General features: G+C 39.8%; 1 protein-coding gene across 1 annotated transcript in view; it reads left to right on the top strand.

Annotated features, from left to right (window-relative positions):
• Positions 1–207: 207 nt before the first annotated feature.
• Positions 208–17,591, top strand: part of GNE (glucosamine (UDP-N-acetyl)-2-epimerase/N-acetylmannosamine kinase) — a 45,992-nt gene continuing 28,608 nt past the window's right edge. The window contains exons 1-2 of the mRNA XM_068554049.1: positions 208–321; positions 5,448–5,653. Of these exons, the coding sequence (XP_068410150.1) occupies positions 5,490–5,653 (164 nt within the window). The 5' untranslated portion in view covers positions 208–321; positions 5,448–5,489. The remainder of the gene's footprint in view (positions 322–5,447; positions 5,654–17,591) is intronic.

Below are 17,591 nucleotides of genomic sequence, written 5' to 3' on the forward strand. Positions count from 1 at the left end.
CCGCCGGGGCGGGACACTGGCCGGCCGCCCAGGGCTGTGCCACGACCACGGAAGGCGCCACCCCGCCCCGGCCTCCTCGCGCAGCCAATCGCAGAATTCCTCCCCGCTCACGTAAGGCGCGTCGGCAGATTCGGGTGGGAACGCAGGGCGCGCGGGGTGTGCGGGGTGGGCGTCGAGGCGCGTCATCGCCCGCGGGACCGAGTGGCGGAAGCCAAGGGGGCGGTCTCGCGCCGGCCTGCTTTCCGGCACGGCGCTCAGCTCTCGTCCGCAAGGCCCGGCGGCGGCAGCGGCGACGCGGGAGGAACGGCGGAGCGGCGCCTGGTGAGACCCGCGCACCCGCCGGGGACTCGGGGGAGGCGGGCTCGGGGAGCGCAGCCTCCGGGCCCGCACGCCGAGGCCTCAGCTCCCCGGCCAGAGGCTCCGCACCCGGCCCGGCCTCGCTCTGTCTCCCGCGGGCCTGCACGCCAGGGCCGCTCTTTAGTTCCGCTGTGGGCTCAGCCTTTGGCCCGTGGAGCAGACGGGTTGAGTGCGGACCCCGGTCGAATAACCGGGAGTGGGGCGCGGGGTGTTAGAGGGAGGCCAGCTGCACTCCATCCCACCGGCTGTCCTGAAAGATAGCGAGCATCCCGTCACGGAGGTGTGCAGGAGAGGGCGGAGAGCTCCGTGACGGACAAGTGGCCCCGGGGTGTAAAGGGTTGGACTGAAAGATCATCTTGAGGGTCTGCGCCCATCCCTGACTGTATTCTGAGTCTGGGCTTCCTTGGAAGCTTGTTATGCGTTTATTTTCCCCCCAATCCGGAGCACAGTTGTAAAAAAGCACGAAAAAGTATTTTTTTGGAATCCTGGTGGAGAAGAGGGGTGTGGTACAGCTTGGCATTTAGAGATAACTGGTTAAGCCGACTATGGAAGCTCAGAAAGAAGTCACACCAGAGTATAGCTCAGGATAGGGTTCTGAATTTCAGACCCTCCTGATTCCTGTGTCATCCCGTCTGCACTGAGGGAAGAGAGTGATACATCATATGTTCCCTTCATTCCCATGGTGCCTGGCAGGACCAGGCATAAGGAAGGTTCTCACTCATGGGTGTTTATGAAATGAACAGACACAGGCAAACACTGGATATGGGCACTGTCTTGAATGCTGATTTGGTATTTGGTTCTGGTAATTGTTAACTGTGATTTGGGGCAAGTAAATTGGTTTTCACTGTGCCTCAGTGTGCCCGTTTGTGAAATCGGGCTAATAAGATAGGGCTGTGAGGATGATGTGAGTTAATGCTTGTAATGCTCTTAACACAGTGCTTGGCAGTTGTTTACTTTGATGGTTTCCTCTGCTCAGAGACTGTTTGAGCAAAGTGTTTGTCTTTTTCCATAGTTGAGTGGGACAACAGTATTTATTTTTCTGGACAGGGTCACTGACCTTTTGTCAGTATTTGTAATGGTCAGTCTTGAGTTGAAAGAATGCAGGTTTCTCAGAGATTGCCAGTGAGTTCAAGGTGAAGGTGTATTTTTCGGGTATTTTTCTGGTTTTAGTGCCTCTGGTTACTAACTATTACGGAATTGAGTGAAATGGATGTAAATATCCAATCCACCTGCTTTCTGAGCTTTAGGGTTTAAGGACTGTGGACAGTGCATCTTCAGTGTCCATTTAAAAGATTTCTTGTTTTTAATAAAATACTTCAAATATGCTGAAAAGGACAGAACAGTACGACACTCTACCAATCATCAAGATTGAAGACATATTAACATGTTACCATGTTAGTTTCAGACCTCTACTTATGTTTTTTTATAAATGTTTACATAGACAACAAAAATCCTTTAGGCCCTCTTTTCCTTTCCCTTCCCTTCTCCTTCAGACGTAACTACTTTCCTGAGTTGCTGTGTAATTTTACTACAGATTAATAAACAACATACAGTAATGTTTTACATATTTTAAAAAATGGCCCTTTTTATCTAACTTTTTAGAATTTTGTTTTCCTCTAATGTTATGTTTTTGAGGTTTATCAATATTGACACACTTAGACATAGTCCATTTGTTTTCATTGCTGACTAGGATTCCATTGTGTAAAGAAACTAGTTTTATCTTGTTTTACATTGCACTTTATGCAACTTAAATCCTCCTGTTATAGTTTAAGTCCATTATGTCACATTTATTCATTCCATACTGGTCATGGAGACTTTGGTCACAGTTCTTAGTATAAAAATGGATCCTTGGGCATGACATTTTATACAGAACAAATAATAATGTACACTAGGCGGAGAAAGAAAATTTGTTAATTTTGTTCCTGGTGCTTCTGTTTGGGAAAGTGAACTGGTGAAGATCTATTATGTGGCCAGGTGTCATGTACTAGATTGTAAGTTCCTAAAAATCAGAGGTGAGGTCTTTCTCAGCTCTGCCTCTCAGTTTTTGTTTTGTTTTGTTTTGGCCATGCCATGTGGCATGTGGGATCTTGGTTCCCCGAGCAGGGATCAAACCCACGCCCCCTGCATTGGAAGCGTGGAGTCTTAACCACTGGACTGCCAGGGAAGTCCCTCTCAGTTTTCTTTACAGTGCTCTGCACAGAGTCAATTCTCAATAAGTGTTTGTGACATTGGTCATTTTTACTTCCAGGGCTCTCATAACCCTACATATATTTGAAAAGTTGATGGCCAGCAATTTTCAAAATTGCACTTTTATGTTTGATATTTCTAATGCCTTTGAACGTTCCCATTTTACCACTTAATTCAGAAACATAAGAGCAGTTAAAAAAACAAGGTATGCAACAACAGTGTAGCATATGTTACTAACTGCATGATACACACTCTATGTATTTATAAAATATATTTGTATTTATATGTGTGAAGAAATGTATATTTATTTGTATATGCATAGTTTATCTGCAGAAGGATAGATAAGAAACTAGTAATTCTAACCATCCAGGGAGAAGAACTACATGTCTGGGAACACAGATGGGAAGACTTTTTGCTCTATAGCCTCTTGTGCCTTTTCAATTTTAAACCATGTGAATGTACTACCTAATCAAAAAAAATAAGTTAGTTAAATAAAAAATTATTTTTAAAAAAGAATTCTCCCCTTAACAAAGGATTTTTACCATTTTTTTCCCCCTAAGATTTAACTTTCTTCCTTAAAAAAGTTTTGGCCTTAGTAACATTGTTTTATTTTTCATAGTTTGTGTATATGGCTACCTTACTTTCAGTTTTGGTATAATAACCTTTGAGTTACTTGGTAAATACTAACATTTTAGAATTGCCCAATGGAAAGTTTACTATTCTCTTAAAATAAATACAAATTTATCAACCATAAATGATTTGCTTTGCCTCACCCAGCAAATTAGATATCACCAACAATTTATTCAGCTCAAATTTAATGATGAGTGGAAAAAGGTTTGTGTACAAGAACACTTAGGACAACCGTTTTTGGAAAAATATTTTTGTCTCTTTGGTTAGGTAGTGCTTAGATCTCACAAATACAACTTGCTTGACGAATGCTCACTTCACTATCTTACAAATGCTTTCCATTGGGTGGAATTAGCTCTTACTGGAGATTATAAATTCTGAATGGGCCTAATGATGGGCAATTTGTGATTATAGAAGTTCTAGCCTATGAGAGATGAGATATCAATAGCAGAAGGCTACTGACGAGATTTCCACTGAGTTTCAGAGTCTACCCTGATTGAAAAGGCAGCTCCCCTTTTATTGGCATCTTTACTCAAGCTTCTCTGGATTCCTGATTGCAAATTCTGAATATTGATACACTTCCAGAGACATAAGCATTGAGATCAGTCCATGAAGTGAAATTTTACATTGATATAAGGAAGTTTAAAAAGCTCCTTGAAACATAGCTCTTATCCCTTGCCCCTGGTTTTTACTTTTTGAAAGGAGGGTATAGAATGGTGGGGGGATGGGTAGGCAAAGGAGGAGGAATAGTATATGTGTGTATGATGGGGCCACACTGCTGAGAGGGAGGCAGCCACGAAGAGGGGTGGAATAAGGAGGAACTGAGGTTTATGCGAAGGCTTTCCAGAAGAGATGACACTTAGCCTTAGTTCTAAAGGATGAGGAAGAATCCGGGCAAGAGGGAAAGGAAGTTTTAGGTAGAGGAGCTTGCATCTAGAAAGGCACAGAGATATGGAGACCCAAAGGTTGAACTGCAGGCACTTTGGCATGGCTTTGGTTCAGAGTAAGGATAGTTAGTTGTAAGGGGACAAATGGTTGGAAGGATGAACTAAGTCCAGATCAGCAATTTGGAATTTATCCATAGGTGGTATATCCTGTTTAGCAGTGTAATCAGATTTATAAACTTTGGAAAGATCACCCTGAAAGTTTTTGGGAGGCAGGGCAAGACTAGAGACAGGCAAACCACTTTGACAGCTGTTAGAATAGTTCTGACCTAAGATCAGGGATTGGACTGGGGGATGTTCTGGTGGGTGGGGATGGAGAGGAGATAGATTTGAAAGATTCATTCAGGAGGTTGAATTGACAGGACTGAGGAGGTACAGGGTGAGGAGCAGAGAAGACAAGGATGTCAAGGCATTTGGATGAGTGGAAGTTCATAACAGAGTTAGAGAATAAGGAAGGAGGAACAGGTTTGGAAAAGAAAGTGAGTTCAGTTTGGGACAGTGACTTTGACGTGCCTATGGGACAGGAGATAGCTGGTAGGTATTTGGAGTTGTCAAGTGTGTAGGTACTGGCTATGGATGCTAATGAGGCCTTGAAGGTAGGGGTTTTTGTTTCATCTTAACTCATCTTTTCCTCAGCACTAATCACAGTGCTTTGTATATAGTGTGTAGCGTGAGGGTGAATAGCTCACATTCCTTACAGGTGTGATCTTGAATCTTGGGGAAGTAATTTCCTCTCTTAAGGCTTGTGTTTTTCTCTTTCTGTAAGTGGGGAAGTTGAACTAGATCAGTGGTTCTCAACCAAACTTTCGCTCTAGTCTGGTATGTTTGGATCAATTGTGAGGAATGGGAAGTAATTTTTAATTAATAATAAAGAGCTGATGTTTGCTTGCCTTTTCAATGAGAGTTGATTTATATTAAACTCTTTTTAAATTGCATTCCAGCATGCTTTCTTAAGTGTAAGAGAAAAGGGTGGAGTCATAGTTGGTCTGCTGGAATTTCATAACTTGATATACCAGTTGGGTGTGTCACACAGAAGTGGGGTGGAAAAAAGTTAAGAATCACTATACTAAACGGTGCTTAAGGACTTAAGACTGCAAAATTTTACGTTTATATCTAGGACCTATCATTCTGATTATAAAGAATTTTTATTTTTTGTGTTTATAATGTCTTTTTAAAATTTATTTTTTACTGAAGTATAGTTGAACTACAATGTTGTGTTAATTACTGCTGTACAGCAAAGTGACTCATTTATACATATATATACATTCTTTTTCATATTCTTTTGCATTATGGTTTATCATAGGATATTAATTTTTATTTTTGTGACTTCAGGAACTCTATTTTAAGAACCTCTCAAAAAGAAAAAAACAAGTCATGGAGAAGAAGGAGAATAACCGAAAGCTTCGGGTTTGTGTTGCTACTTGCAACCGTGCTGATTATTCTAAACTCGCCCCAATCATGTTTGGCATTAAAATGGAACCTGAGTTCTTTGAACTTGACGTGGTGGTACTTGGCTCTCACCTGATAGATGACTATGGGTAAGATGAAAGCATTTTCTTATGATATTCTTCATTGCAACGTGATGTACTGGTGAGAACTTCGGTCTTGGAGCTGTGTGGACTTGGCTTCAAATCCCAATTCTACCACTTAGTTTTTAGGTGGCCTTGGAGAAGTTGCCTAGCATCTCTGAGCCTCAGGTTCCTCAGTTATAAAATGGAGTGAAAACTTGTGTTGTAGGTTATTGTGAAGAATGGAGATAGTGACATAAAGTATCTGTACAGGGATGCTGCCTATTAGATGGTTGGTAAATTATAGCTATTATTATTATTACTTTTATTTGCTATTACATCCGGAAATGTCATTTATAAATATATGTTGTGTGACTATAATGTGATTCTATGTAATCTGTTTTGTGAGTTCTAATGCTAATCCTATATTAAAACTGCATATAAAGTAGTAGATATGGAACAAGATTTTTAAAATCTAGTTGATCCACAAGATAAAGTAGAATTTTATAATACCATTACCATTAATTCTTATTTTGGTGACATTAGGTTATCGATCTTACTCTAAATATGAAAAATGAAACTTGGGAAATCTTTGAGGGAGCAGATGTATAAACCAAAGATGAACATTCATTTTGTTATATGTAATAAAGTGGCATTTAGTGCACCCTTATGGCATGAAAACATTAATGCAGCCTCCAAAGTATTAAATATGAAAGAAGCTTGTGTTAAGGTAAAATTGTCTTTTTAAATGTCCTTTAACAATAAGATAATGACAGCAAAAACAAATAAAAACCTGCCCCCAAAAACCAGTTTAGCAATTTGCTCTAAGAAAATAACTTTTAAAGACAAGAGAAGAAACTTATGGAGAGCTCAAAAGTTCATAGATTTTTAAAATGTGAAATGAATTCTGGCTATCTAAGAAAATCCACTTGGGTTTTCTTACGTTATTGAACAGAGATAGGACAAAGTAAAGGAGAAATTTTAGCTAGAGCCTGAGGGGAAAGTCTAAGTGTGTTCTTTTACTTCTGTGAGAAAAGTTTGGCAGAAGACTAGTGGGGGAGAGACTTTCAAGGAGATTGTGGTAGGTTTCTTATCTGCCTACCACAGTAATTAAGTGGGGAAGGTAGTATTTGTCAGGTGAGACTGTTGAAATGGAAACTTGACTAGTACTTAATGGAAATGTATGTCTACAGTGCATTCTAGCACAAGAAATTGGTTGCTTCTGGGGAGAAGAACTGGATAACTGGTAAAACAAAAGTGAGAAGTAGCCTTTTCACTGTACAAGCTTTTGTATCTTGAATTTTGTTTGTTTGTTTGTTTTATTTATTTATTTATTTATGGATGTGTTGGGTCTTCATTGCTGCGTGCGGGGCTTCTCTAGTTGCGGCGAGCAGGGGCTACTCTTCGTTGTGGTGTGTGGGCTTCTCTTGTTGTGGAGCACGGGCTTTAGGCGTGCGGGCTTCAGTAGTTGTGGCGTGCGAGCTCAGTAGTTGTGGCTCATGGGCTCTAGAGCGCAGGCTCAGTAGTTGTGGTGCACGGGCTTAGTTGCTGTGGCATGTCCATTCTAAATGTCATTGTTTGCATCTACTAACCCCAAACTCCCAGTTCATCCCGTAAATTTTGTATGGTTGTGTTTTCATTGTCATTTGTCTCAAGGTATTTTTAAATTTCTGCTTTGATTTCCTCATTGGCCCATTGGTTTTTTAGTAGCATGTCGTTTAGTCTCCATGTAATTGTTTTTTTCTCATTTCTTTTCCTGTGGTTGATTTCTAGTTTCATGCCATTGTAGTCAGAGAAGATGCTTGAAATAATTTCTGTACCCTTAAATTTGCTGAGGTGAGTTTTGTGCCCTAGTATGTGGTCAATCCTAGAGAGTGTTCCATGTGCACTTGAAAAGAATGTGTATTCTGGGTTTTTTGGATGTAAACAATGTCCTGAAAATATCAATTAAGTCAAACTTGTTCTACTGTAGCATTTAGGATCTCTGTTGCCTTATTGATTTTCTGTGTAGAAGATCTGTGCATTGATGTGAGTGGGGTGTTAAAGTCTCCTACTATTATTGTATTCCCATCAATTTCTTCCTTCATGTCTGTTAGTAGTTGTTTTATGTATTTGGGTGCTTCTATATTAGGTGCATATATGTTGACAAGTGTAAAATCCTCTTCTTGTATTGATCCTTTTATCATTATATAGTGTCCTTCTTTATCTTTCTTGATGGCCTTTGTTTTAAAGTCTGTTTTGTCTGATATGAGTATTACAACTCCTGCTTTCTTGTCATTTCCGTTTGCATGAAACATCTTTTTCCATCCCCTCACTTTCAATCTATGTGTGTCCTTTGCCCTAAGGTGGGTCTCTTGTAGGCAGTGTATTGTTGTCCCTTGTTTTTTAATCCAGTCTGCCACTCTGTGTCTTTCGATTGGAGCATTCAGTCCATTGACATTTAAGGTAATTATTCATACATACGTATTCATTGCCATTTTAAACCTTGTTTTCCAGTTGATTCTATGTTTCTTCTTTGTTCCTTTCTTTTTCCTTTAGTGGTTTGATGATTTCCTTTTATTTTATGCTTGTGTTTTCTTCTTTTTGGTTTTTGTGAATCTGTTGTATGTTTTTGATTTGTGGTTGCCCTGTTTTTCAAGTATGTTAAATTAACCCCTTCCTATATTTGCTTGCTTTAGACTGATAGTCGTATAGGCTCAAACACATTCTAAAAAAAAAAAAATCTACATTTTCTTACTCTCCTTCCCCACATTTTGTGATTTTGATTTCCTTTTTTACAACTTTATGTTTATCCTTTTGCCGTTCTTGTGTTTATCGTTGCTTTCACAAATAGGCTTTTTTAAAAAAAATCTGTATATTGGCTTAAGTGATTTACTTTCCTACTGTGATTTCCTTCTTCCTATATCTTCTTGCTTCTTTTCTGTTTAGAGAAGACTTTTCAATATTCCTTTTAGGATAGGTTTAATATTGCTGTATTCTTTTAGTTTTTGCTTGTCTGAGAAATTCTTTATTTCTCCTCCTATTCTAAATGATAATCTTTCTGGGTAGAGTATTCTAGGTTGCACATTTTTCCCTTTCAAGACTTTGTATGTATTTTGCCACTCCCTCCTGGCCTGCAGTGTTTCTGTAGATAAATTAGCTGATAGCTTTATGAGGGTTCCCTTGTAATTAACTCTTTGTTTTTCTCTTGCTGCCTTTAGAATCCTCTCTTTAACTTTTGCCATTTTTATTATGATATGTCTTTCTTGGTGTAGCTCTGTTTGGGTTATCTTGTTTGGGACCCTCTGTGCTTCCGGTATCTGGATATCTGTTTCCTTCTTTAGGTTTGGGAAGTTTTCAGCCATAATTTCTTCAAATACATTTTCAATCCCCTTTTCTCTTTCTTCTTCTTCTGGAATTCCTATTATGCATAGATTGGCATGCTTTATACTATCCCATGGATCTCTTATATTACTTTCTTTTTTTTTTTTTTTTTTTGGCTTTCTGTCTGCTGTTTTGATTGGGTAATTTCCATTATTCTATCTTCCAAATCACTTACCCTTTCTTCTGCATTATTCATCCTGCTATTCTTTGCTTTTAGCTTAGCTTTCATCTCGGCAAATGAATTTTCTAATTTTTCTTGGCTCCACCTTATAGTTTTTAGTTCCTTTTTACAGTACTCTGCATTTCTGTGATAGCCTTTCTTAATTCCTTCAGTATTTTCATTACCTCCTTTTTGAACTTGGTGTCTATTAGACTGAAGAGGTCTGTTTCATTGTTTGTTCTTTCAGGGGAATACTCTTGGTCTTTTAACTGGGAGTGCTTTCTCTCCTTCTTCATCTTGCTTATATTTCTTTTCCTCTGTGAGTTTAGGTGAAAAATTCTCTACCCTAGTCTTGGAGGGCTCTTTATATGTGGGAGCATCCCTGCATAGCTTGTGTGGATTTAATATTTTTTTTGCACGAGGGCTTTTTTTAGTTTGGATGCTTGCCATCTCTTTCCTCAGCATGTGCTCACTGTTAGCCCCTTGATAGGGGATGTGCAGGTGTATGGCCCGTGTGTGCTCCTGGGCAGGTGGGGGCAGTGGATGGCACCCGGTCGAGGGATTCTTGGCAGCAGTGGCAGCAGGCCACGCACGCTCCCAGGAAGGTGGGGGCAGTGACCGGTGCCTGCTCATAGGACCCTCAGCAGCAGCAGCGGTCCGTGCCTGCCTCTAGAGTCCGAGATGGCAGTGGTGGCTCTCGCCTACCCCTGGGGGTCATGTAGGTCTCGCCTACCCCTGGGGGTCATGTAGGCAGTGCCCTGCCACTGGCTAGTGTGTGAGCAGAGAAAGAAGCTCCTATGGCGGTCCCACCCCTCTTCTTGTGTGCCACCCAGCAATGGCACCCTGCCTCTCTGGCGGGCCCAGGCCTTCTCCCATAGCACACCCTAGCCCCCTCAGGCTGTCTCCACGCAGCCAACCCCAGTCCTCTCCCCAGGGTCTGACCTCTGAAGCCCGAGCCTCAGCTCCCAGCCCCCACCCGCCCCGGCGAACGAGCGTCTCAGGCTGGGGAGTGTCGGGCAGCAGCACGACCGTCGGTGCAGGTCTCTCTCCACTCTACCCTCCACAGACCGGTTGCTGCGCTCTCTTCTGAGGCTCTGAAGTCCCCCTCCCATCCCAGCTGATCTCCCCGCCAGTGAGGGGACCTCCCAGTGTGCAGAAACCTTTCTTTTTTCACTGGTCCTTCCCAGCGGTGCAGGTCCCATCCTGATTCCTTTCTCTCTTTATTTTTCTTTTTTCTTTTGTCCTTCCCAGTTACGTGGAGATTTTCTTGCCCTTTTGGAAGTCTGAGGTCTTCTGCCAGCATTCAGTAGATGTTCTGTGAGAATCGTTCCACATGTAGATATATTTTGATTTAAACATTTTGATATATATTTTCCGTAACATATTCCATAAGATGTTACGGAAAAACCCGAATGAACTTTTTGGCCAACCCTATATTTGTGGGAGAAGGTGAGCTCCACATCCTACTCCTCCAGTTTGATCCGATCTCAGCACATTTTTTTAAAGAGGCTAGGGATGTTTCTAAACATCCTACAGTTCACGGGTCAGCCCTCCACGACACAGATCTGTCTGGCCTAAAATGTCAATACTGATGACATTGAGAGACCTTGCTCTATGGTATTTCCCCCACAGAAACATGAAGAAAATGATGGGAACAATGCTGTATTTTGGTCTGAAAGATTGGCTTAATCATTAGCTAAGTGACTTGCTCGCCTATTAAGGTTAATGTCAAATAGGTGGGATTCAAATTCATGCTTAGCAAAATTGTGCATGACTTCATGACTCCATGACTTGGTATTTCAGGAATGCTTGAGAATTTTAAAGTCATGCATGCAAAAATCTGCTGTACTTTCTTTTCTGTGTGTGTAAGTAAATAACCTTCTTTCTCTCTCTTCTTTCTCTCTCTCCTCAACACACAATATTTAACACAGATAGAGTGCCCTGCACTGTATGCTCAACTGGTGCTCACTGCATTGTGAAGACTTTCCCATCCCAACTAGTTTCTCATTTAGAGAGGGTTAAAAATGACTGTCGTAGACTCAGAAGGATTAATATTCTAATAACTAAAGGAAGTTGCTCTGGATAGGAAGTGAAAATAAAAACAAATTAAGGTGAAAAACTTAGAATCAGACTGCCAAACATGCTAATTAATTGTGGAGGTGGGAGTATCTTCTCGGGAGGAATTGAGTAATTTTTAAGTCTAGTTGACTCTAACAGAATAAGTATCTCCAGCACAATTGTGCATAACTTTTGTATCTCAAGACAGCAGAGAGTTGGCACTCTTTATGCAGCTGTCTGAGCATTTTTCTGCAGGAAGAGACATGGTAGGGGGACCATCCCAAATGTAAAAGCTGAGGAGAAAACTTAAATCCCTCAGGGATGATTCATTCTGCTATTGGAGAGGTGAAGTTTGAGAACTGCTAATCATATTTCTTTATACTTTTAATATGCAACAGCACAAAGAAAAGAAATAATCAGAAAACAACAACTGATAGATCATTCAACTGATTTTCATCTAAGAATGATGCTTCCAAATTAGAGACAAGGTTATTTAAGAGGAGGAGGAGAGGTACTATCAGTAAAGATTAATGAGAAGATTGGTTGTGGTGGTGTGGGTACCATGACAGCCCCTACTGCTGTGAAGAGGTTCAGTCTGGGGACTTAAGACAAATGCACTGGATCAAGTCTAATTTCATTTAGAGACTATATCGGTGGCCTAGTTTTGTTACAGTCCCATAGTTTTTGAAAATGTTCAAGTTTGGCAGCAGTTCAAACTAAACACTTAAAACATGTTTGTTTAATACATGTTTAATACAGAACTTAGATTAAAAATAAACTCAATATTTCAGTTTAATTCAGGGCTTAGCAAATTCTTCAAGTATATTTGGTGTTATGGGACATAGTGTTTTGTTTTTTGAGATGCTATTTCAAGGGGATTCTGATTCTGGTTCCTGATTCAAACAGTTAGGTATGAACATTCTGTAGGCAGGACAGTCTCAGAATTAAAGCTATGTTGCAACCTTAGAAGAAATACTGGCCAGAGGTTTCCAAATTTGGTAAAACAAACAAACAAACAAAAAAAACATCGATGTACAGATCCAGAAAGGTCAACAACCCCTAACAGATAAATACAAAGAAAACTACCTGTATACAATAGCATAGTCAATTTGCTGAAAACAAGAAAATCTTGAAAGCAACAAGACAAAAATTACATTTCTTACAGGGGAACAATGATATGAATGATAACTAACTCACTGTCTGACAGTGGAGGCCAGAAGACAATGGAGTATCTTTAATGTGCTCAAAGGGGGAAAAAAAACCTCCTGTTAACCTAGAATTTTTTACCTGTGAAAATATCTTTCAAAAATAAAGTTGAAGAGAAAAGCTAAGCAAATTATCACCATCAGGTATATACTACAAAAAAATGCTAAGGCAGATTCTTCAAACTGAAGAGAAATGATACCTGTTGGGAACTTAGATCTACAGGAAGGAGTGACTAGAAATGGTAAAATATATGCATATATATAAAAGAAAGAATGTCTTTAAAAAATAGACCTCATTTTTTAGAACAGTTTTAGCTCTAACAGCAAAATTGAGCAGAAGGTACAGAAGTTTCCCGTATACCTCTCTTCCCCTATACATGCATAGCGTCCCCGTTATCAACATCCCCTATCACACTTCAGTGGTACGTTTTTTATAATTGATGAACCTCCACTGACACACTGTTATCACCCAAAGTCCATAGTTTACATTAGGGTTCAGCTTGGTGGTGTAAGTTCTCTGGGTTTGGACAAATGTGTAATGACATGTATCTACCATTATAGTATCACACAGAGTCATTTCACTGCCCCCCACGTCTTCTCCTCTACCTATTCATCCCTTACCCCCAACAGTCTCCTGGCAATCAGTGATGTTTTCACCATTTCCATAGATTTGCCTTTTCCAGAATGTCATATAGTTGGAATCATATTATGTAGCCTCTTCAGATTTGCTTCTTTCATTTAGTAATACGCATTTCAGTTTCCTTCATGTATTTTCATAGCTTGATTGTCATTTCTTTTTTTCACTGAATGATATTCCATTGTGTGGATGTATGATAGTTTATTTCTCCATTCCCTTACTGAAGGATATTTTGGTTGCTTCCAAGTTTTGGCAATTATGAATAAAGCTGCTGTAAACATTCGTTTTGCAGATTTTTGTGTGACATAAGTTTTCCGCTCGTTTAGGTAAACCAAGGAGCATGATTGCTAGATCGTATGGTAAGAGCATGTTTACTTTTGCAATAAACTGCCAAACTGTCTTCCAAAGTGGCTGTATCATTTTGTATTCCCCGCAACAGTGAATGAGAGTTCCTGTTGCTCCACATCCTTGCCAGCATTTAGTGTTGTCAGTGTTGCTGGATTTTGGCCATTCTAATAGGCGTGTAGCAGTATCTCGTTGTTTTAATTCTCATTTCCTTGATGACATATAATGTGGAGTATCTTTTCATATGCTTATTTGCTATCTTTATATCATCTTTGGTGAGGTGTATGTTAAGGTCTTTAGCCCATTTTTATTTATTTATTTTTAAATAAATTTATTTTTTTTCATTTTTAGCTGTGTTGGGTCTTTGTTGCTGCGTGTGGGCTTTCTCTAGTTGCGGCGAGCGGGAGCTACTCTTCGTTGTGGTGCGCAGCCTTCTCATAGCAGTGGCTTCTCTTGTTGCAGAGCATGGGCTCTAGGTGCACAGGCTTCAGTTGTTGTGGCGCTCAGGCTCAGTAGTTGTGGCTCGCGGGCTCTAGAGTGCAGGCTCAGTAGTTGTGGCGCACGGGCTTCGTTGCTCCACGGCACGTGGGATCTCCCCGGACCAGGGCTCGAACCCATGTCCCCTGCATTGGCAGGCGGATTCTTAACCGCTATGCCACCGGGGAAGCCCTTTAGCCCATTTTTAAATCGGGTTTTTTATTGTTGAGTTTTAAGCTCAGGGGTGAAACAAGAAATCCTAAGGGAAATTAGAAAATGTTTTGGACTGGATAATAAATATTGCAGTATATCAGACTTCCCTGGTGGTGCAGTGGTTAAGAATCCACCTGCCAATGCAGGGGACACGGGTTCGAGCCCTGGTCGGGGAAGATGCCATGTGCTGCGGAGCAACTAAGCCTGTGCACCACAACTACTGATCCTGCGCTCTAGAGCCCGTGAGCCACAACTACGGAAGTCCGTGCACCAAGAGCCCCTGCTCCGCAACAAGAGAAGCCACTGCAGTGAGAAGCCTGCGCACCGCAACAAAGAGTAGCCCCTGCTCACCGCAGCTAGAGAAAGCCCGCACGCAGCAACGAAGACCCAATGCAGTCAAAAATAAATAAATAAATAAATAAATTTAAATTAAAAATATTACAGTATATCAAAATTTGTGGGTGTAGATTAAGAAGTGCTTATGGGGAAATTTATGGCTTTAAATACTTACGTGAAAAAAGAGAAATTTAGAGTCAAGGATCCATTTCCACTTTAGTAAACAGGAAAAAGAAAATTAAGCCCAAAGTAAGTAGAAGGGAGGAACAATAGAGTGGAAATCAATGAAATATAAGAGTAGATTAAACAGTAGAGAAAATTAATCGAGGCAAGTTATTTCTTTAAAATAATAAAATTGACAAGCTCCTGCAGAACAAGAAAAAGGGAACACAGTATTTACCAATATAGGATAACAAAGAGGATATCATCTTGATCTTACAGCCATTAAAAGAATAAAAGGAAAATATTAGGCCAGTAAATTTGACAGTCAATTTAGATGAAATGGACAAACTCCTTGAAAAACACCACTTACCAAAATTGACAGAAAAAAATAGAAAATCTCAATAGCTCTATATTAAAGAAATTGAATTCATTATCAAACACTTCCTATAAAAATAACTTCCTACAAAGTTGGCTGCACTTTTGAATTCTATCAAACTTTTAAGATCCTATATAAACTTTTTCAGAAAATAGAGGAGCCACGGGACTTCCTAGATTATTTAATAAGGTCAGCATAATCCTGATATCAAAACCTGAGAAAGACATTATAAGAAAATTCAGATCAGTATCCCTCATGAATTATAGACATAAAAATTTTTTTTTCTTTTTTTTTTTTAATCAGTCATCAATTTTATACACATCACTGTATACATGTCAATACCAATCGCCCAATTCAGCACACCACCATCCCCACCCCACCGCAGTTTTCCCCCCTTGGTGTCCATACGTTTGTTCTCTACATCTGTGTCTCAACTTCTGCCCTGCAAACCGGTTCATCTGTACCATTTTTCTAGGTTCCACATACGTGCATTAATATACAATATTTGTTTTTCTCTTTCTGACTTATTTCACTCTGTATGACGGTCTCTAGATCCATCCACGTCTCAACAAATGACTCAATTTCGTTCCTTTTTATGGCTGAGTAATATTCCATTGTATATATGTACCACAACTTCTTTATCCATTCGTCTGTCAGTGGGCATTTAGGCTGCTTCCATGACCTGGCTATTGTAAATAGTGCTGCAACGAACATTGGGGTGCATGTGTCTTTTTGAATTACGGTTTTCTCTGGGTATATGCCCAGTAGTGGGATTGCTGGATCATATGGTAATTCTATTTTTAGTTTTTTAAGGAACCTCCATATTGTTCTCCATAGTGGCTGTGTCAATTTACATTCCCACCAACAGTGCAAGAGGGTTCCCTTTTCTCCACACCCTCTCCAGCATTTGTTGTTTGTAGATTTTCTGATGATGCCCATTCTAACTTGTGTGAGGTGATACCTCATTGTAGTTTTGATTTGCATTTCTCTAATAATTAGTGATGTTGAGCATCTTTTCATGTGCTTCTTGGCCATCTGTATGTCTTCTTTGGAGAAATGTCTATTTAGGTCTTCTGCCCATTTTTGGATTGGGTTGTTTGTTTCTTTAATATTGAGCTGAATGAGCTATTTATATATTTTGGAGATTAATCCTTTGTCCGTTGATTCGTTTGCAAATATTTTCTCCCATTCTGAGGGTTGTCTTTTCCTCTTGTTTATGGTTTCCTTTGCTGTGCAAAAGCTTTGAAGTTTCATTAGGTCCCATTTGTTTATTTTTGTTTTTATTTCCATTACTCTAAGAGGTGGATCAAAAAAGATCTTGCTGTGATTTATGTCAAAGAGTGTTTTTCCTATGTTTTCCTCTAAGAGTTTTATAGGGTCCAGTCTTACATTTAGGTCTCGAATCCATTTTGAGTTTATTTTTGTGTATGGTGTTAGGGAGTATTCAAATTTCATTCTTTTACATGTAGCTGTCCAGTTTTCCCAGCACCACTTATTGAAGAGACTGTCTTTTCTCCATTGTATATCTTTGCCTCCTTTGTCATAGATTAGTTGACCATAGGTGCGTGGGTTAATCTCTGGGCTTTCTATCTTGTTCCATTGATCTATGTTTCTGTTTTTGTGCCAGTACCATATTGTCTTGATTACTGTAGCTTTGTAGTATAGTCTGAAGTCAGGGAGTCTGATTCCTCCAGCTCTGTTTTTTTCCCTCAAGATTGCTTTGGCTCTTCGGGGTCTTTTGTGTCTCCATACAAATTTTAAGATGATTTGTTCTAGTTCCGTAAAAAATGCCATTGGTAACTTGATAGGGATTGCATTGAATCTGTAGATTGCTTTGGGTAGTATACTCATTTTCACAATATTGATTCTTCCAGTCCAAGGACATGGTATATCTCTCCATCTGTTGGTATCATCTTTAATTTCTTTCATCAGTGTCTTATAGTTTTCTGCATACAGGTCTTTTGTCTCCCTAGGTAGGTTTATTCCTAGGTATTTTATTCTTTTTGTTGCAGTGGTAAATGGGAGTGTTTCCATAATTTCTCTTTCAGATTTTTCATCATTAGTGTATAGGAATGCAAGAGATTTCTGTGCATTAACTTTGTATCCTGCAACTTTACCAAATTCATTGATTAGCTCTAGTAGTTTTCTGGTGGCAGTTTTAGGATTCTCTATGTATAGTATCATGTCATCTGCAAACTGTGACAGTTTTACTTCTTCTTTTCCAATTTGTATTCCTTTTATTTCTTTCTCTTCTCTGATTGCCGTGGCTAGGACTTCCAAAACTATGTTGAATAATAGTGGTGAGAGTGGACATCCTTGTCTCGTTCCTGATCTTAGAGGAAATGCTTTCAGTTTTTCACCGGTGAGAATGATGTTTGCTGTGGGTTTGTAGTATATGCCCTTTATTATGTTGAGGTAGGTTCCCTCTATGCCCACTTTCTGGAGAGTTTTTATCAGAAATGGGTGTTGAATTTTGTCAAAAGCTTTTTCTGCATCTATTGAGATGATCATATGGTTTTTATTCTTCGTTAATATGGTGTATCACATTGATTGATTTGCGTATATTGAAGAATCCTTGCATCCCTGGGATAAATCCCACTTGATCGTGGTGTATGATCCTTTTAATGTGTTGTTGG

The sequence above is a fragment of the Eschrichtius robustus genome, chromosome 10 (assembly GCF_028021215.1).
Source record: "Eschrichtius robustus isolate mEscRob2 chromosome 10, mEscRob2.pri, whole genome shotgun sequence".
NCBI classification, from domain to species: domain Eukaryota; kingdom Metazoa; phylum Chordata; class Mammalia; order Artiodactyla; family Eschrichtiidae; genus Eschrichtius; species Eschrichtius robustus.